General features: G+C 33.4%; 3 protein-coding genes across 3 annotated transcripts; 1 reads left to right on the forward strand and 2 right to left on the reverse strand.

Annotated features, from left to right (window-relative positions):
* Nucleotides 1-185: 185 nt before the first annotated feature.
* Nucleotides 186-6,090, reverse strand: LOC136206641 (UPF0603 protein At1g54780, chloroplastic). Its single transcript, XM_065997788.1, has 3 exons — nucleotides 5,537-6,090; nucleotides 5,073-5,265; nucleotides 186-622 (listed from the first exon to the last, which is right to left on the reverse strand). The coding sequence occupies exons 1-3, from the start codon at nucleotides 5,948-5,950 to the stop codon at nucleotides 375-377; spliced, it is 855 nt and encodes a 284-aa protein (XP_065853860.1). The 5' UTR covers nucleotides 5,951-6,090; the 3' UTR covers nucleotides 186-374.
* A 1,217-nt stretch (nucleotides 6,091-7,307) lies between these two features.
* Nucleotides 7,308-12,009, forward strand: LOC136205404 (uncharacterized). Its single transcript, XM_065995976.1, has 8 exons — nucleotides 7,308-7,637; nucleotides 9,227-9,306; nucleotides 9,427-9,487; nucleotides 9,866-9,923; nucleotides 10,017-10,074; nucleotides 10,453-10,525; nucleotides 10,735-10,853; nucleotides 11,754-12,009. The coding sequence occupies exons 1-7, from the start codon at nucleotides 7,341-7,343 to the stop codon at nucleotides 10,825-10,827; spliced, it is 720 nt and encodes a 239-aa protein (XP_065852048.1). The 5' UTR covers nucleotides 7,308-7,340; the 3' UTR covers nucleotides 10,828-10,853; nucleotides 11,754-12,009.
* Nucleotides 12,010-13,643: 1,634 nt separating this feature from the next.
* Nucleotides 13,644-15,883, reverse strand: LOC136207114 (small ribosomal subunit protein eS21y). Its single transcript, XM_065998393.1, has 4 exons — nucleotides 15,754-15,883; nucleotides 15,529-15,625; nucleotides 15,314-15,446; nucleotides 13,644-14,097 (listed from the first exon to the last, which is right to left on the reverse strand). Exons 2-4 carry the CDS (start codon nucleotides 15,576-15,578, stop codon nucleotides 14,035-14,037), a joined length of 246 nt encoding a protein of 81 aa, XP_065854465.1. The 5' UTR covers nucleotides 15,579-15,625; nucleotides 15,754-15,883; the 3' UTR covers nucleotides 13,644-14,034.
* Between the last annotated feature and the right edge of the window lie 4,135 nt (nucleotides 15,884-20,018).

Genomic DNA, 20,018 nt, shown 5'->3' on the forward strand with positions numbered 1-20,018 from the left:
TTACTTGTCATTTTAAACGGTTGGGATTTGATTGCTTTGTCCCAAAAGGCTGAATACAGAATAAGGGTTGATTTGAGCAAGTTGAAGCTTGCGTAACACTTTAAATTTTAAACAAATTCAAGAGACTAATATGTTTTTTAAGTAAGTTCGGAGTCATTTTCTCCAAATTTCAGGGCAATCAAGAATGAGCAGATAAGATGAGGCCAATTTTTCAATACACATTCGTAAATTACAAACTGAAAAATCTGTAGTTATCCTCTGATTGAAGGGTACTCATCTGACTTCTGAATGGGCAGTTTCAAGATTAACATTTGTACAACTATATTAATTAGATGGTAACAAAAAAGGATGGTATAATATAATATAATAATAATTTATTTCTTAGAAACATAAGCATAGTATTGTGCCATTGGAACAACAAAAGCAATGACCAACAGACCTCCAACAACCAGTGTGAATTGTCCCCTCTTTTCATCTGTCTCTTCCCTGGTTCTATAGTTGGAGTCTCTCTTATTTTCCTTGAACTTTGGACCACCAGGATCTGGAAGTCCATCAATGGCAGCTACTAGTCTATTGGCACTTGATATAACTGCTTCATTGTACCTCTCTTCTGTTGCCAATACTGCATTTCAAAACCATTTACATTTAGATGTAGGGGTGACAATTTCTGACACTACTATCATATATAATCGTATGAAACATATATATGAGCTAAAGCTAATGCAATTTTGACAAACCCTAAAATTGCCACTCCTAGTCAACAAGACTGCCTATCTAATCTCAGAAAAAGGGTCAATTTGATCTTCCGGATTCATAGGGTCAATTTGCCCCCAAAAAAATTTGAGTATCGATTTAGCCCTTCAGCTTGGTATATTTAGTTAAAATAAATTAGCTTCCTTATTTAAGGGTCGATTTGCCCCTAGAGTTGGTAAACAGGTTCAGTTTAGCCTAAATCAAAGTTTAGGTACCAACTCAATCTTGAAGTTGGCAATATTTGGCAAATTAGTTCAAATTTGACAAATTTTTAGGTATTGAAATTGATTGTATTTGGGCTATTATCAAATATTGCCAACTTCAGACCTAAGTTAATACCTAAACTTCGATTTGGCCCTTTAATAAGAGAGACTCCAACTTTAGGGGCAAATTGACCCTTAATTCATCCCGAGGCTCCTTATCATTCAGATTTTAGTGGATTGAGCACCTAATTTTTATTTCTAACACAGGAACCATTCCAATCATTTATTTTTGTCACATTAAGTATTTTACCAAATTAGTTATTGTCAACATCTGAGGGCGAGCCTTGGCGCAACGGTAAAACGTTGTTGCCGTGTGACCTGAGGTCACGGGTTCGAGTCTTAGGAGCGGCCTCTTGCCAATTAAATTGGCAAGGGAAGGCTTGCCCCCAATACACCCTTGTGGTGGGACCCCTCCCCGGACCCTCGCTCAGCGGGGACGCGTAATGCGACCGGGCCGCCCTTTAGTTATTGTCAACATCTGATTTAGTTAAAAGAGCATATTTGTTTCATTTGAGTTTAAAATTGTATTTTTTTACAGTGCGGAATAAGATTTTTAGAGTTAATCTGTAGCCCATCACACATATAAAAACTACGTTTGAACTGTTAAAAATATAAATTTCGAATGCAAATGAAATGAATAACCTTTGTTAACAGATTATTATGTTAAAGCTGAATTTTTCAGTCATTAGAGGCTTAATGAGACAAAATATAAAAGATCAGAGAGCTTAATATGTTGAAATGAAAAGCTGGGGGGAGGTCAATCCACGAAAATTAGAATGATATTTTTAGCCATTTAATTATATTAGTTCAAGATGACACACATCAACCATATAAAAAAAAAAAAAAAAAAATACATAGGCAATCTCAAAACAAATGACAATTTGGATTATCATATCAAAATCGTGTTATGTTATCTATATGTTCCATGTGATTATACATAGTATAAAAAAATTTGATAATAGTGTCAATCATGTCATGTCATTCGAGTGTCTTTATAATCATGTTATTGCTTTAGAAATTGCTACCTCTAACTTAACATTTCTAAAAGAATGGAAGAGCGTTTGCAGCTCATGAAAGAGAATTGGGAAACACTAATGGGCCAAGCATGTTGAAGTGTATTGCCACGTGTACAAGTGAGCAAACTGAAGAATGTGCAAGTTTAATGTTGGCGGGAAAATCACAATTCCGTTATAACAGAATTGTGATGTGGCAGTTTTATTTTTCCTATAACAGAGCGCATGTATGCTTCTATAAATAGGAGCTAGTAAACTTCTGTAAATCTTAAGTCAGATTCATTAATAAGATTTCATTGTTATCTTCTTCTCTTTTTGAGTTTCTTCAGAGTGGAAATCTCCATAGCTACTTACTCAGTGGCAGAGCCCGGACTCCACAATTGTAGGGGCTGATTTTAACAGAAAAGTGTGTAGACATATTTAATATTTTATAAGTTGAATGTTAATTTCCTAAATTAAAACCCCTAAACAAGTTTATTACTCTTTATAAATTGAATATTTAAATTGAAATTTTGATTAAAGAAAAAATTAAAATTAATTAATTAATAATAATAATGAAAAACGTTGTTGCCGTGTGACCAGAGGTCACGGGTTCGAGTCTTAGGAGCGGCCTCTTGCCAATTAAATTGGCAAGGGAAGGCTTGCCCCCAATACACCCTTGTGGTGGGACCCCTCCCCGGACCCTCGCTCAGCGGGGACGCGTAATGCGACCGGGCCGCCAAAAAAAAAAAAAAAAAAAAAAAAAAAATAATGAAAAAAAATAATTAAATTATGTAATAATATTGACATTTTTTTTAATGAGAATGAGGTTTAAGGGAAAAAAAAATATTGACATTTTTAAAGGAGAATGAGGTTTATGGGAAAAAATTAAAATGGGATAAAAATTGAAGAGAGGGAGATTCAAACATGGGATCAATTAGTTGTGTAGATGCCTTTAATTACCACTAAGACCAACTATGCAAATTTAATTTTATGTTATATAATCACATCCTATATTATAAGTACTAATTTTAACTATCTTGGGGGCTTCTCGGGACTGAACCAATATTCCTCAAGGGTGTTCCGACGGGCCGGAGGGTTGGCCGACCCTCCCCGCCCCCTCTGGCTCCGCCTGTGTACTTACTAGACCATATTGAATATACACCACCTAGGACCGGTCTGACAATTTACGGGTTCTAGACGAAATAAAAGATATAAACTCCTTGAATAAAAAAAAAAGTTATACGTAAAGTTTAAAATATATATTCCAATAAACGATAAACTAATTTTAGACTTAAAATTTCATATTATTTGAACCCTTACCTTAATTTTTTTATGTGCCCTTTTAGCACTGGACCCTAGGCAGTGGAACTTTTGTCTATGCCCAGTGCCGGGCCTGATACCACCAGTGAGGCATACAAAACTTGTAAAATTAAGAGACCAACCAAAGTACCATACTGGTGAAAAGAAATCGAACTAACCTGTTGGACTAACTTAAACTTATAATTTGTTTAGTAGCAATAGTGCAAAGGTTTTCTTCCACCCTCAAACCTTGGATAAATTACACCCATGGCCACTGAACTTTTCTTGTTTTAACAGTATGACCACTGATTCAAAACTTAACATAAAAGTAACTCAACTTTACATTTTTCAACACCCGTGGCCACTCAATGTCTCAAAGTGACCATTGACAGTCTCAAAATAAAAAATTCTAAAAATTAATTATATGCTAAGCAACTTTAATTATTTAATATTTTTGTTTTAAGGTCATTTAAGTGTTTGGTTAGGAGAGAGGGTGAATTTGTAAAGAGAGCTCTACAAATTGTGAATTTGGAAAATAAAAATTGTGGTTTCATTTTGAGGATTTAGTTAAAGTTGAGTGGCCACGTGTATTAAAAGTGTAAAGTTGAATACTTTTTATATTAAGTTTTGAAGGCCATACCGTTAAAGAAAGCAAAGTCAGTGGCCATGAGTGTAATTTACAAACCTTTTCAGAAGCTTAAAACAGCTCTTACCAACAAGATGCAGGCAGAGCTTTCAATTTCCAGATATACCAACACCATTCATACAGGCAACTATCATTTGAGTATCATTTATATCATATATGATTTATATAATCATATTGAGGGGTAAATTACAATCATGGCCACTAAAATTTACTCATTTTTATGGTAGGGCCACTAAACTTTAAAACGTAACATAGAAGCCACTCAACTTTACACTTTCTAACATTATGACCACCGAACTTTAACTAACGCCTCAAAATGACCGTTAACGACCTCAAAATAGAAATGTTCAAGAATAAAAGTTGTTTAGAACGATATTTAACAGCAAATTACATTTTTTATTTTCCAAAATCACTGTTGCTTGAGCTCTCTTTAAAAAATCATTTTTTCTCTTCTAACCAAACAACACCTAAATGGTCTTAAAACGAAAATTTTGACAAACTAAAGCTGCTTAGAATATCATCAATTCTTGGAATTTTTTATTTTAAAAGCGTTGGTTAAAGTTTAACAACCATAATGTTAGAAAGTATAAAGTTGAGTGACTTTTATGTTATGTTTTAAAGTTAGGGAGTGATTATACTGCGAAAATGAGTAAAGTTCAATAGCTATGGATGTAATTTATCCTCATATTGAGCATATAGATCATATAACACCTAGATGCAGGTGGTTTCACTTTCTAGAATTTCACCCGGGAAATAAATTGAAGATAACCAGTCAAAGTGATGCACTTTCTCTACACTCTACGCTTCAATTACTGTTAGCAGTCTATAAATCTAACCATCATGATTTAATCATTTCAGCTACATAGGTATGTTATATGGAAACGAAAACGGAAACGGAAAACGAAACAGAAACTGATACTGATACTGGAAAAGGTTATTTGTAAGAAAAATTAGCTAGGAAATCATAACGAAAACGGAAAACAAACCAAACGGACACGAAAGGTGGAAACTCTAAATCTAACGAAGAAGAGTTTCCGAGCAACACAGGCTACACCTCCAGGAGATCATATAGTGCTGGTAAGACAAATTATTTGAAACTAGCAAGCAATTACTTACCAGGAAGATTTTCAGCAACAGTAGAATCCAGAACAGTTTCACCAACTGCTTGAACAAATGCAGGCCCTCCTGTTACTGCTCCTTCCTTCTGACTAGTTACAAGCACAACAATCCCCTTATTATTCCCTTCTTCAACTGATGGATACCACTTCTCCAGTACTTGATCCGCATACTCAAAAGCATCAGCTTTACTCTGCAACCAAATCCCTAATTTAGCAAAATGTTTCTACCTATGAAGCAATTTATCAAACACCTTGAAGACAACTTACAGTGATCATTTAGCACAATGTTCTATCTATGAAGCAATTTATCAAACACCTTGAAGACAACTCGAAGTGATAATTTAGCACAATGTTCTATCTATGAAGCAATTTATCAAACACCTTGAAGACAACTTGAAGTGATAATTTAGCACAATGTTCTATCTATGAAGCAATTTATCAAACACCTTGAAGACGACTTACAGTGAGTTTTCGAACAGTGATGAAATTGATTCTCAACTTCTTCCTAGACTCCAAATCTGATAACAGATTCCTCAAATCAGTTTTCGTCACTCGACTAAGCACACCAGCATCATCAACTACATAAGAATCCTTTGGTGGCCCTTCATTTAGAACATCAAATTCAGACGCAATTGCATTTCCAGTGTACAATAGTGGGCTAAAATTGAGAGCTAGAGAGAGGGCTAGTGCTGCTAGGCCTTGCTGTGCTTGACTCACCCAGTTTGGCGATGGTTTCTTTAGGGTACAATTGATGGTCTTGGTTACGGAGAATGAGTTTTGTCTTGGTTGCAATGAAATTGGTAAATGGATTTTTGAGAAGGAAGGTTTAGGGTTGAAGAGAGGGGATACGGAAGGAGAAGAAAGTAAGGTTTCCATGGGAGAGAAATAAAGGAAGAGGGAAAGAGATCAGCAATGGCGGAAAAAAAGAAGAGATGTATTGTGGTTTTCTATGACATTTTTCTGGTTTCTTCTTTGGGTGGCTTTGATTTGTTTTCTGCTGGATTGGCTGTGTGAAATTTGAAGTGGATAACGTCTGTCAGCCATGGAAATCTATCAGGACAATTTGGTCTATTGAAGATTGCTATATATGTTTGGCAAATATCTATTTTAATCCATGTATTTGTTTTATTGAGCATTTCAACCTTCATTTATTAATTTAGTTCTATTTCAACCTTCGAACTCGAGAGCAGTTTAAGTGATTTGAAATCCTTAACCACTCAAACCAACCTTAATTGGTATAATTATAATTTTTTTTCATATATAATACAAATAATTATAATTAAAACATAAAAATTAAGAAAAAAAAGTAATTTTGGTAGAAAATAGAATCGTAAACAAAATATTAAAAATAAATTAGTAATAGTCTAATTATATTTTTTTATTTTGGTAAAAACCTTAAATGACATATATTAAAAATCGGAGCAAACATATTTTGATATAATATACTAATGTTTGATTTGAGTTGTTAGCTAAACTTTTTTACCGTACCAATAATCGGAACTTAAATATAAACTAATTGAATCGAATTTTATTACAATTGTGAAAGGCATACTTTAATGACCTAATCAATTATTTTAAAATGTTATAAAACTAATTGACATTCAGTTATACAGTATACTTGCGGGGCGTTTGGTATTTTATTGGGATAAGGATAAGAATAAAGATAAAGGTTGAGATATGGATAAGGATAAATGACTGGGATAAGGATAAAATATGATAGTCCGGAATTATTATTCAATGTTTGGTATGCAGGATAGGAATAGGGATAAAATAATACATTTTACTATTTTAACCTTATTTAAATTACATAACATTAATTTGAGGGATAAGATGAACCTTTTCATCCTATTAAAATTGCAGGAGCTTATCCCACCTCCTTATACCACCCCCTCCCGGGTATAAGATTTGAGGGATAAGAGGCTTATCCCTGGTCTGTTTCACTCTTCTATCTCACAAACAAACACAGGATAACTTATCTCGTGTTTTTTTATCCATATCCCTCCTCCTATATCCCTTCTAACAAACACCCCGTTGATGATTTTTAAAAGTTAGTGATAAATTAAGGTATAGATTAAGGATGCAATTGAAATTTAATCCTTAAAAATAATATTTTGTAAAAAACACCACCATTAATCTTCAAAAGTTCAAAAATACCCTTTGAGAAGGGAGAGAATCCAAATATTCAAGATATAAAATACCTCAACTCTACCCCACATTATCTCCCTCCATTTTTTGACAGCCATGGAATTAAACCTCAGCTTCTCCCATGGCTATTCTCTTTTCCCTCTCTCCCTATGCTCTAAACCCTCGGCGAACTCTCAACTTTTCTATCTCAAACTTAACAAAATCAACTTCTTTCACCTCAACTCGACGATTTATAATCAAAATTGGTGTAATTTCCCTTATTACTCAAAACCCACTTGCGCAGTCCTTAGCTCAATCGTCTTCTCCTTCAAAATCCCTTCTTTCAGGCATTGCTAACACCAAATCTTGGTTCCAGTTTTTTGGTGATGGATTTTCCATCCGAGTTCCTCCCGAATTTGAGGACATCATGGAGCCAGAGGTATGTAAATCCTTGTATGGTTAATTAGTTTTGCTGGCTTAAGTTTGAACTTTGACGATTTATATGGATTTTGAAAAATGTGGATAATTGATGTGAATTGTGAATTGATTATTCTCATAATTAAGAAAGAAATTGATACCTTAGTTGTTTGGATAGGACTATGAACAATAGGGTTAATATGTTCGTTTCTTTTGAAAACTGTTAGGAGATTCCAGCTTATGTCAATTGAACAACAACAACAAACCCTTAGTCCCGAAATGATTCGGGGTCTTGAACCCTCATACGAAACCGTGAAATCAGCTCGTGTTAGCGACATAAATTCTCTTCCTCCACTCCGTCCTATCCACTGTCATATTTTTCTCATTGTCCAATAAACTCATATCACTCTCAATCGCTCAATTCCAAGTTTGCTTAGACCTTCCATCATTGCATCCATATGCCACTCTTCAATCTTTCTACCAGGCGCATCAAGTGCTCTTCGTCTTAAATGGCCACACACCTTAATGGGTTTTCCCTCATTTTATTCTCAATAGATGTAACCCCTACTTTTGTCTTAATTATTTCATTCCTCACCTGATCCTTTCTTGTATGACCACACATGCATCGCAACCTACGCATCTCCGCCACAGATATCTTATGAATGTGACAGTGTTTCACTGTCCAACATTCCGTACCATATAACAATGCTGGCCTAATTTCCGTGCCGTAGAATTTTTCCTTCAATCTATTAGGCATGCTGGGATCACAAAGGAAACCTTCCACTTCAGCCAATGAGATTTAATCCTATGGGCAACATCTCCTTCCGCTTACCATTGAAAGAAATTAAAACCAAAGAACATAAAGAATTTACATGGTTGAGGCAATTTGTGTATACATCCACAGGAGAGTAGAAGTCTTTATTATCGAACTAACCAAGAACAACTCACTTGAGAATATGTAACACTTCAAAATCCTAAGTTTTGCCCTAGAAAATCTATGACCACTTTGCTCTCAATGATAATCATAAACCCTTTTATACATGTGTTTATATAGGCCTTGAAACCCTAAAAAGACCCAAACAATGTCAAAATAGAAAGTCAAAATCCAAGGGATAAATAAATCTCTTTACGTCCAGCTCCCGGGCTTTGTGGGCGTTGCCATTGCCACTGCCAAGCCAATACTTTGGGAACTCGGCTAGGCGATAGCTGGGAAATACCAGGGTAGCTAGAAGTGCTAGCCCTACAACTTTGTCCGTAAATGCACCAAATGACCTGAAACTTCTCCCAAAGCTTCCTAACACTAAATTTAAGCTTCATGAATAAAGAATTAATCTGAACACAAACTGCTAGCGGTAACGGTAACTTTTGCCAGAATAGAATAGAACCATTATTGTAGAACTGTCACTGATTGATACCAGTAGCACTTGGCTTTGAGACAATATAGGTCTTCCCTTAATGATTGCGAGAGTATATTAACATGATAATTGACAACATCAAGCTTTTGCATATGTGAATTTTATAAAGGCAGTTTCAATTCAGAAAGTACTGAAAGTTAATTTATAGTTTCACCATCAATATTGATGGATATAATCATTTATCTCTTGTTATTAGGATTTCAATGCTGGATTGTCTTTGTATGGAGATAAGGCGAAACCAAAGACCTTTGCAGCTCGTTTTGCATCTTCAGATGGGTATATAAGTTTGAATTAACTTGCATTTTCCTTGACGTATTTATTCATTTGTTTCACTTTTTATCTTGTCTTTTGACACTTATCTGAAGTTTGATTTTTCTTGCTTATTTTCTCATACAGATCTGAAGTTCTGAATGTGGTGGTTCGCCCCTCAAATCAACTCAAGATCACATTCTTAGAGGTTTGTGTCATATGTATTTATCAAATGCACCAGACATATTTTGAGCTTAGTATCTGTACCTTTATGAATATTTGTAAGTGTTTTTGATTTAATGTCACATAACTACTGTATCTCTACTGGTAGAGTGGGATGTCAAATGCTTCTCTGCTATGAAAAATGCACAAGCTTTACATTGATAACTACTGTATCCCTTCCATTTTATCGCTGTTTGCCAAGTTTTTTCAAATTTTCCTAAGAAAATTCTGCTCACTTTGGGCTAAAAGAAAAGAAATTGGCATGGATGATTAATGCTATTCTGATCCCTAATCTGTATGTAGTCCAATTTGGTCTTAACATTGAATTCACAAAGAAATGATTTAGTTTTCGTAATTTGAACAGGCTAAGGATATTACCGACTTAGGTTCATTGAAAACGGCAGCAAAAATATTTGTTCCAGGTATCTTTTTGCTTTCTTCTATGTTATTTGAAGAAACAATATTGCATATAACATTCGTTTTACTGTCTCTGGTTTTCAATTGTTGATATGTAGGTGGAACAACTATATATTCTGCTCGAACAATAAAAATAAAGGAAGGGGAAGATATAAGGTAAGCTTATCTTTGCAAAGCTATGTTTCCCGGACGCGGACATGGATACAGAAATGGACACGGAAACGTTGTTTCTAAAATATAACCTTCATAAAATAGCCTACAAACATAAATGGACATGGACATGGAACGCATAAATGCTACTAACTAGAAGTGTCCGTGCAACATAGTTGCAAAGAATCCAAGCTGTTATAAAATTAGTCAACAATGAAGCAGGCATTGCATTGGACCGTTAGAGAAGAAAAAGGAGCTTTTCGTTTCAGTAAAAATGATAGGAACTAGTGGTTATGATTTTTCATTTAAAAACCGAGTCGTTTTCTTCATTTATTTTGGTATTATGCTCTTTTTGATTTTTGTGTTTCTATTTTTGCATATCAGGAGTTATTACTTCTATGAATTTGGCAACGATGAACAGCATGGGGCATTAGTAGCTGCAATTAACCGCGGAAAGGTTTATATACGCAACTTTTACTGTTCAAGCATCGGTTACTTTGTCTTGGATCAGAATTGCTCATTCCTGACCAGAAATTGAGCCCAGTGCTTAGTTTTTCTATTCTGCAGATTGTGCATTGTATTTGAGCATGCTTCACAGCACGGTTTTCTACTTCGATTATATCAACCAAGTTCTTATAATCAGTTTGATGTTTCCTTTTTTTACAGGCAATTATTGCTGGAGCTACTGCCCCGGAATCTAAATGGGAGAGTGATGGTGTGAAGCTTCGGTCTGCAGCTATTTCATTGACAGTCCTTTAGTTTTCTGCTAATCTCATATTCTCCAGGTAAAAAGAGTTTGAGAAGACTATTGAAATAAAAACAAAAATAGTAGTCAAGTAGTTGGTTTAGGGTTTAAGATCAGTATATATTACTTTATCAAAAAACAAAAAAAGTATATATTACATTACATAGTGATGAGCGGGTATCTTGATGGTATACCCATCACCCATCACGAGTAAATTTTTTAAATCTGATTTCCGTCTCAAACCCTTTTAAGTAGGACTTGATGATAGTCCTATTAGAGTTGGATAGTTGATAGTCCTATGGTAGTTTCGGGTAGGCCTGTCACCGAGTCGAGCTTTTGACCTGCTCATGCTTGGCTCATTAGAAAATTGACGAGCTCAAACTCAACATCTTGTTCGTGAGCTGCTTGTGCAAAGCTCGCGAACAACTTATTAATTCTGTTCATGAACTTCACTCGCGAACAACTCATTATTTATGTTCATATAAAACTACATAGTTTTAAAACCTGCAAAACTAAAATTTACACGTTGTTTTACATTTTCCACTTTATAGATTTACTATTATTAAAAAAAATAATCGAACTAAGTTTGTTCGCGAGCGTGTTCATGAACATTATAATCGAGTTTGTTCATGAACCTATAATTGAGACTGCTCGTGAGCTTTCGAGCCGAGTTTCACCGAGCTCAAGGTCGAGCTTTTATCAAACCGAACGTCGATTTACTTATGAGTGGCTCGGCTCATAGCCCTAGTGCGGTAACCGTTGCCATCCCTTTGTCAAGATTAAGAAGACTCAAACCTGAACCCCACTAGGACACAATTGAATGAGAAGTTAAATACTGATTTCTATGCAGTCCTACTTCTGTAATTATGTTTTTGTTCCTCCCAAGCTCTTTTGGTTTCTTCTAACATTCTTTGTATAATACCATTTATTATGGATGCAGAACAACCATAAACAATCCTGGATTGGATGGAGACTCATTTTCCAAATTCTCTGGAATATTGGTGGGCTGTTATGGATATATATCACCCCACACCCTAAAATTTATAGAGGGGGAAATTCGACCTTCAAGGCTTTTTGTTGCTTCTATAATTAATTTAATATATACATTTATTTATTTTTTCCGCTAGTTATGAAATTTTGAATGTAATCTTTTTCTTTTTTGACTGGAAACGTCAATGGTATTCAATTGTATTGTAGCTGGATTCTTCTTCTTCATTTTTTTTTTTTTTTGGTAACAGAAAAGTTTAGGTAAGGGTAGGTCTACTAATGAGGGCTAAATTTTGACGAAGTGGGGAATCGAATCTCAAACCTGTCAAGCAGAGGTTCAACGCCTTATCACTCGGACCAACCCTCATTGGCACTGGATTCTTCTTCTTGAATTGGTGGAATGATGGACGGATGGAGAGTCGTTTATGCATTTTTGGGACATTGATTTCTTATTCAGTGTCTCCAAAAGTACAAAATGGCCTATGATCTTTCTACTCTTAACAAACTAATCCTTTTTATGGTAAATTATACTTGTGACCCCACAATTTTGACTTTTTTTAAATTATTTTTAGGTCCCTAATCTTCAAAACCAAACATAAAATAAAAGTTCCTCGAACTTTACTAATATAAAAGTCAATTGACCTTTAACAATTCCAATAGTAGGGATATAGTTAGGAGAGAAAAAATGATTGTTTCAAAAGAGAAGAGATACAAATTGATAATTTCGGACAATAAAAAAACATGGTTTCATATAAAATGTGATTCTAAACAATTTTAATTTTTGAATTTTTTTTTTCATTTTGAAGTTATTTACTTTCATAAAAGATCTTTTAATGTTAATAAAGGATAAAATTTAAGAACTTTTATATCCAATTTTAAGTTCAATTAAAGGATAAAATTTAAGAACTTTTATATCCAATTTTAAGTTCAAGGATAGTAATTTGTTTTTTTAGTTAAAAGTAAAAACTAAAATTTGAATTAGATTGAAATCAAATCATTATTTGATACGCTCATGAGTGTGGATTTGATTCCTAAAGCTATTATATATAGTTTATAGGTATGCTCAGAAAATAATTTATGAAACATCCGAATTTGTAAATTAAATACTCCAAAAAGTAAAGGAATCCCAGAGTGTTATTAGTTAAAATTTGAGTATAGTAAAAAAGATGGCTTAATATACATTTACACCCTTAAAAAGATGGCTTAATAATGTGAGTTCATTATGTATACCGCCTCAGCCGTAAAAAATGACAGATCAACGATTTTGTGTGTATGAAATCCAAATAAACCAACTATAGGTGTGTGATAGGTTTTTAAAGCCAAACTATAACTATATGATAGGTATTTAAAGCCAACTATATATGTGTGATAAATTATTTTAAAAATTTAAAGTACCATTAGATAAAACTTGCCAAGTTCAAGAGTATAAATATGCATTAAACCTAAAAAAAAATCCCAAAAGACACACAAGGACTGGAATGGAGACAACTTTTTCTCCATTCTCCATTTTCACCAACATAAATGGAGATGGGAGTTTCCCATCTAGGGAATTGAGTAGCCCACATCCTCACCCTACCCCTTTCAATAGAAATCTGGTTACCCCCGAACCACCCAAAATGTTTGATTAATAACATTTGCTCCAAACTAAAATCTCAAACAATGTGAATTTTAAGTTAACATCCGTATTGATTAACATTTTGCTAATTTTAATAGGTCATAAGACAAAACCACACATTTTGTATATTGGTAGGTCAAGTAGCAAATGTTACCAAACATAAATTAAGGGTCAACGGCACTTTGATGCACAGATCAAGTAGCAAATATTACTAAATAATAAATCATATAGGGAAAAACCCAATATTTTGAAAAGATCAAGTGCCAACAGTGCTTTAATAAGCCTTGGAATTAAATCAATTGCATATACAGCAGAGGCAAATGGCAAAAGAGCAGGCTAAAACCCAATTGCCAACTCAAATATTTTAAAATGACATGCCTTTTGATAAAAATAACCCACTTCCATGAATCCGATTTTCATCAGTAACTCGGCCTCTCAAATTATGGAGAGAGAACCTTAATTTTAAGTGAAAAATAAGAAGTTCAACATTAAATCACACTAAGTACTACTACAAATAGAAGTTGTCCTCCGCCAACAAAAAGCTAAAACCAAATTAACAAAAATAGCCACTCACTCCCCATTCTAACAGTGTTCAAAAGGGAACAGGCAAAAAGGGCAATCATTGACGGAGTTCAGTCTTCTTCTTTTGCCAAAGCCTGTCAAGGGCACTGTCAGCATCACCCTGCAACGATCACATTTACAAAGATTGTCTTGATCAGCACCATATGTTAATCAAATTTCATTTCAAAGAACATTCATATTTAGAATCATTAGCAGGAGGGATGTGAATAGGGGTGACAATTCCTGACGGGATAACAGGATCTATAGAGACAATCTGAATGACATGACACTGTTATATCATTACATATATAGAACATATCGACAACATGATATGATTATAACACGATAACCTGAATTGCAACCTCTAAATGTGAATCCATTATAAGCTGAAGCTTTACATTCACATCTACATTACCAAACATAACACTCAAGGCATTAACCAGTTTAACAAACTATAATCAATAGCTAAGCCTGTGATAATATCAATACAGAACCTCTACAACAATTATCATCCCATACATTAGATTCATGTGAAGTTCATAAATTTTGACCTCCAAATCCTCCGGCTAAATTCAAAGGAACCCTAAGAAACATTAACAAAAAGACCAAGGAATTATTTGGTAATCCACTCAATAACGTGAGTCACAGTGAAATTTGATTCCATTAAATTGCATCTTCACTTGCCAAAAAAAAAAAACACTTCATTAGAACTTATCAATCTGCCTACTTAAAGTATTTGCACTATAGGCTTATAGTCAACTTGATTAATTGTAAACCACTTACAATAACTTCCTATATTCACTGTAAAAAACTGTTGCATCATAAGATATAATGAGAGCCTTGCCAACCCATTTCTTCATCGATTTCTGGTGTTTCTACAATATTTTTCCTCCAAACGCTTCTATTTTCTAGTCCAACAAGAATATTCTCTACTCTTTTCCTTTTCATATAACTTTTTTTATTACCATATTTCTTTTCACAAATAATACCCTGAATGGCAGAGTTGGATAAAACCCAGCAGTTGCACATATCCCAATCCATAATTCTGTTTGGATAGTGCTCTGATAGAAACCACATATTCTAATTGACAACAGTTCAAGTGCAGCAACTCTAACCCATAGACCATCCTTTTCTGTACTTTTTATTTGAAACCAGAAGCTAAATCCCAACCAAAAAGATAAGAAATGTGACGGTTTGCTGTTGGAAAATGGGCAGTCTGCTGTAACATTTTCGCATTAGTACATACATCATAACAAATATGATTAAAACTACTCAAATACTAAGCAAAACAAGCTAAACAATTCTTAAAGGGCGAGTTAAAAGGCAGAAACATTCACCTGGGCACGGACGAAACCGCAGAGAGCAAAAGTACTGAATTGACCAGTGTAGTGACCATTGGCATCCAAATGCCCGATATTCATCTGCACAGAAGCATGATCTTTGGAGGTGATGAGCCTATTTGTGGCTGAGCTGCAGCGAAATACCAAAAATTGATGAGATTTCCTACTCCAACAAAAACTGAAGCGCAAATTCAAACAAGAGCGTGTATTACCATTTCCTGGGGATGTAAAGATCCATGTTCTGACCCTCTTCGTTCTGCATCTTGACTGGTTGGTTTACGAACTCAAACAACTCTTAGCTCAAATCACCTGTTTCAACAATCAATTCCTTCATATCAAAATAGGCTTAAGGTATTTGTAATCATCTCAATTTCGGATTATCAAATGACGACGAGGTATTGAATAACTAATAGTTACAGAGGAGAAAGAAGGATTACCAGGAAGAGAACGCGTCGCCAACACCTAAAGTCTGAGCTGAAGAGATTCCAAGAATTTGCTTTGCGTCTTTATATAATACCCAAAACCCTAACCCTAACTCATTCTAAAATTTGTCAACCATAATTCATATTGTTGGAACCATTAGTTTAGCCCAAATTAACTCATTCTACCCGTTTGTTTGGGGAAAATATTCTGCAGGAAAATATTTTCCCAATTTTTCAGTGTTTGTTTGGGCAGGAAAATAAGTCAAAGGAAAATAAGTTGCAAGTCAATGGAAAAGCAATGAAGAAATAAGGGAAAAGGGTAAAACATTTTCTCTAAAACATACGCGTTCAGAGAAATATTGGGAAAACGTTAAAAAATGTAAAAATATGAAACACGAAAAATATAAATAATATGAAAACGTTACAAAACACGAGAATATGATAAAAAAACTCGCAAAAAACATGAAAATGTGAACAAATGCGAAAAATACAAAAACGCAAAAAAAAAACAAACACTTGAAAAGGCACAAAAAAATGAACACGAAAAAGTGACAAAATACGAAAAATACAAAAAACACAAAAACGTGAAAAAATACGAAAAACACGAAAACGCAAAAAATGCTAAAACACAAAAACGTGACAATATGTAAAAAACACGATAAACATGAAAAGACGAAAAATGCAAACAAAACACGAAAACATAAAAAACACAAAAACGTGAAAAATACGAAAAACATGAAAAAAATGTGAATAACACGAAAAAGTAACAAAATGCGAAAAATAAAAAACGCAAAAAAAAAAAGAAAACGTGAAAAAGGAAAAAACCGAAAACTGAAAAGCTAAACGTGAAAACACAAAAAAGATGAAAAAGTGCAAAAAAACATAATAGTGTTGATAACACGAGAAAACATACAAAAAAATACCGAAAATGTGAAAATGTGAAAAAATGTTTTCGTGTTTTTATATTTATTTTTTTCACATTTTTGTGTTTTTCAACTTTTTTTCCATGTTTTTAATATTTTTTTACTTTTCGTAATTTTCGCATTTTTCTACTTTTTGTGTTTTTAATAAATTTTTATAATTTTTTTTTGTGTTTTTTCACGTTTTTCTGTTTTCCATATTTTTGCATATTTTCGTGTTTTTAACGTTTTCGTGTTTTCCACATCTTTTCACGTTTTTTTGTGTTTCATGTTTTTTTGTGTTTTAATATACAATTGAAAATAAAAAAAAATACAGAAAATCTATATTTAGTGGTTGGAAAATATTTTCCAGCGTTGTAGCCAAACACCGAAAAATATTTTCCAGTGTTGTAGCCAAACACCGGAAAATATTTTCCAGTGTTGTTGCTAAACACAGGAAAATATTTTATTTTCCTGCACAATATTTTCCCTGGATAAAATTTTCCAGAACACAATATTTTCCCCCAAACAAACGGGGCCTAAAATTTGGTCCTGTTTTTTTCTTCCACAAATTAGCCCAAAACCCCTAAAGTGCAATTTGCTTTTGGAACCTAAACTTTATCATATTTACATTTTGATATCTTAAATTTACTTTTACACTTAAAAACTATTGCTGATTACTTTAAATATTAACTTCCACTTTATATTTTAATTTTTTTTAATTTTTTCTCGACATCTCTTTCTCTCTTGTCCCTTCTTTCTAATATTTTTAATATATATCAACCATAATTCATATATTCTTCATTTTCATGCTTAAACACTAAACTGAATGAGAATAGAATAGATATTCATTAGAAATAATTATTCTTATGTTTGGTTGAATGAATGAAATAATATGGAATGTCTAATTTTTTTGTTTAAAAGACAACATTATATATCAATTTATGAACAATTTAAGTGAAAGTACTTTATATACTCCTGTAGTGACTAACAATGGTAGTCAATCTTCTATAAGTTTATCAAGGATCAAAGGTGCCCTAGCAAGTGAAAACACATAGAGGTTAAACATCATTTTGTACGCAAAGAAGTTAATATGAAATATGTTGGACTTATGACATGGTAGCAGATCCACTTAGTAAACCTATCCGAGAAATGTTTATATGAAACATGTTAGATCCCAGGGGTTATGTCAGATATAAACATAGTCCTATTCGTGTATTTCGAGAACATGATTATTCAATAAAGTTTGAATTTATATAATAGACGAGTGCAAATATTATTTGTTAATATTTATTGTTAATTATGATGCATGGCGGACAAATAAGTACTCACTCACATGAGTGCAGAGGGGTAGGTGAGGGTGTGCAAAGAGCCCTTCTGCACAGGGCCTCAAAATTATAAGAGCCCAAAATTTAAGACCTGCTTAGTTAAATATAGATATTAGCTTAAATTAAAAATAATAATAATATAATACAATAAAATTTAGGGTAAATTTCAAATAAAACCCTTGTGGTTTCACTAATTTTCAGATAAAGGACTATGGTTTACTTTTTGTCAAAACGATGATTGAGATTTTCAACTTTAGCAAAATAAGGACCTTTTCGATTGATACTATTAAAATCACCATTGACGACTTCAAAAATGACATATTTTAAGAATTACTAATATTCTAAGCAATTTTAATTCTTCAACTTTTTTATTTTAAGATTATTTAGATGATGTTTGGTAAAGAGAGAGAAAGTTAATGTTTAGATAGAGAAAGTTCCAAAAAAGATGATTTTCGAAAATAAAAAATGTAGTTCCATAAAAAAATATGACATTGAACAACTTTAATTCTTGAAAATTTTCATTTTCAGGACGTTAAAGATGGTTTTAATAGCATTAATTCAAGTGCGAACCCTCAATCATCGTTTTGACAAAAAGTAAACCATAGTCCTTTATCTGAAAATTAGTGAAACCACAGGGTTTTATTTGAAATTTACCCTAAAATTTATTTACATTTTTTCACTACATTGAGAGCATATGTGATTTAGATAATCAACCATTCAAAATTCACTACCTTACTATTCATTCTTTTCTTTTATATTTTCTTAATACGAAATTATATTATATATTAACGGTTTGATAAAAAATTTAGCACAAGGAGCCCCAAAACGTTTAAGACGGCTCTGCATGAGTGATTACTCTTATTTTATTATTGTGTTCACAAAGATAAGGATTTGACTGTTTTTAAATTAATCGAGAGCTTGTCCAATAATATAAATCGTTTTGCTTAACTATGAAAATAATTTCATTAAAGTGCAAGATATACATATATATATACATATACATGCAAAAGATATATATATATAAAAGAGATTACTGTAATTTAAAAATCAAGTCAAAAATAATTTGGACCTTTTGTCCATAAAGCCAGAAGTAGATCTAAGGGAAATGGACTAAGGTTAGATGTTTAGGCACATCTGAACCAATGTTTTCACATGGTGTTGATAAGAGATGTGCACTTTTTTTAAAAGGAAATGAATACCATAACACAAGATTTCATGTCATGTGTGCTTCGCGATATTGAGATGGAAACGAAATGGTGATCTCAACTTTTACTAGTATGGGACTCACTTTGCAAAACTGTGGTTTTTCGAAATTTTATTTTCAAGACCTTTAACTTATTCTTGATATATAAGCCTTGTTTGGTAAAAAGATGTTTGGGGTAAAATTGGAGGTTTGGACCACTTAAGATGTTTTGACTAGTCGAACATCTAATGATGGTGTTTGGTGAAGAGAAGTTTGAAAGAGTTTTTTTTTTCGCTCAAACCTCTAATTTTGGAAAGCTAGTTTTAGTGGATTACTATACACAGCCACAATTTCCTACAATTAGCCTCAGGAAAAGACTGAAATACCCTTTTATCAAATTTCAAAATTCTCAAATCCTATCAAATAGCCTAAACTCTCTTTAATCTAATCTAGACTAATTGATTAATGAAAAACATGGATTGGGGGAGGGACGGCAAAGGAAAGAGACTTATGGTACGTAATTTCGTTTGATTTGGATGATTTTTATATGTTTTTTTAATCAATTTTCTCTGTTTTAAATTCGGGTTTCGCGGCACCGGGGCGCACGGCTATCAGGTCGTCACCTATGGTGCGACGTATGAACACCACGCCGCACCACATGTGAGGGCGTGATAGCCGTGCGCCTCACCACAGGCGGCGGCGTGATAGCATCACGCCCTCACCTGTGTGAGGGTGTGATGCCCATACGCCCGTGTGGCGAAATCCGATTTTTTCAGTTAATTTAATTTAGTTAAATTTGTTTTATTTTTATTTTATTAATTGTAGAATAATTTTTATTTTGTTAATTTTAGTTTGTTTAATTTACTTTAA

The sequence above is a fragment of the Euphorbia lathyris genome, chromosome 9, assembly GCF_963576675.1.
Source record: "Euphorbia lathyris chromosome 9, ddEupLath1.1, whole genome shotgun sequence".
NCBI classification, from domain to species: Eukaryota; Viridiplantae; Streptophyta; class Magnoliopsida; order Malpighiales; family Euphorbiaceae; genus Euphorbia; species Euphorbia lathyris.

What these genes read in the sequence shown, in the direction of transcription:
- LOC136206641 (XM_065997788.1), bottom strand. Translation starts at nt 5,950, where the DNA reads ATGGAAACCTTACTTTCTTCTCCTTCCGTATCCCCTCTCTTCAACCCT. An exon ending in TCACTGTTCGAAAACTCACT is followed by an intron (nt 5,266 to 5,536) that starts GTAAGTCGTCTT and finishes ATTTGGTTGCAG; the next exon opens with AGTAAAGCTGATGCTTTTGA. An exon ending in TGTTGCTGAAAATCTTCCTG is followed by an intron (nt 623 to 5,072) that starts GTAAGTAATTGC and finishes TTTGAAATGCAG; the next exon opens with TATTGGCAACAGAAGAGAGG.
- LOC136205404 (XM_065995976.1), top strand. Translation starts at nt 7,341, where the DNA reads ATGGCTATTCTCTTTTCCCTCTCTCCCTATGCTCTAAACCCTCGGCGA. An exon ending in CGTTTTGCATCTTCAGATGG is followed by an intron (nt 9,307 to 9,426) that starts GTATATAAGTTT and finishes TTTCTCATACAG; the next exon opens with ATCTGAAGTTCTGAATGTGG. An exon ending in AGCAAAAATATTTGTTCCAG is followed by an intron (nt 9,924 to 10,016) that starts GTATCTTTTTGC and finishes GTTGATATGTAG; the next exon opens with GTGGAACAACTATATATTCT.
- LOC136207114 (XM_065998393.1), bottom strand. Translation starts at nt 15,578, where the DNA reads ATGCAGAACGAAGAGGGTCAGAACATGGATCTTTACATCCCCAGGAAA. An exon ending in CTTTACATCCCCAGGAAATG is followed by an intron (nt 15,447 to 15,528) that starts GTAATACACGCT and finishes ATTTCGCTGCAG; the next exon opens with CTCAGCCACAAATAGGCTCA. An exon ending in GCGGTTTCGTCCGTGCCCAG is followed by an intron (nt 14,098 to 15,313) that starts GTGAATGTTTCT and finishes TGATCGTTGCAG; the next exon opens with GGTGATGCTGACAGTGCCCT.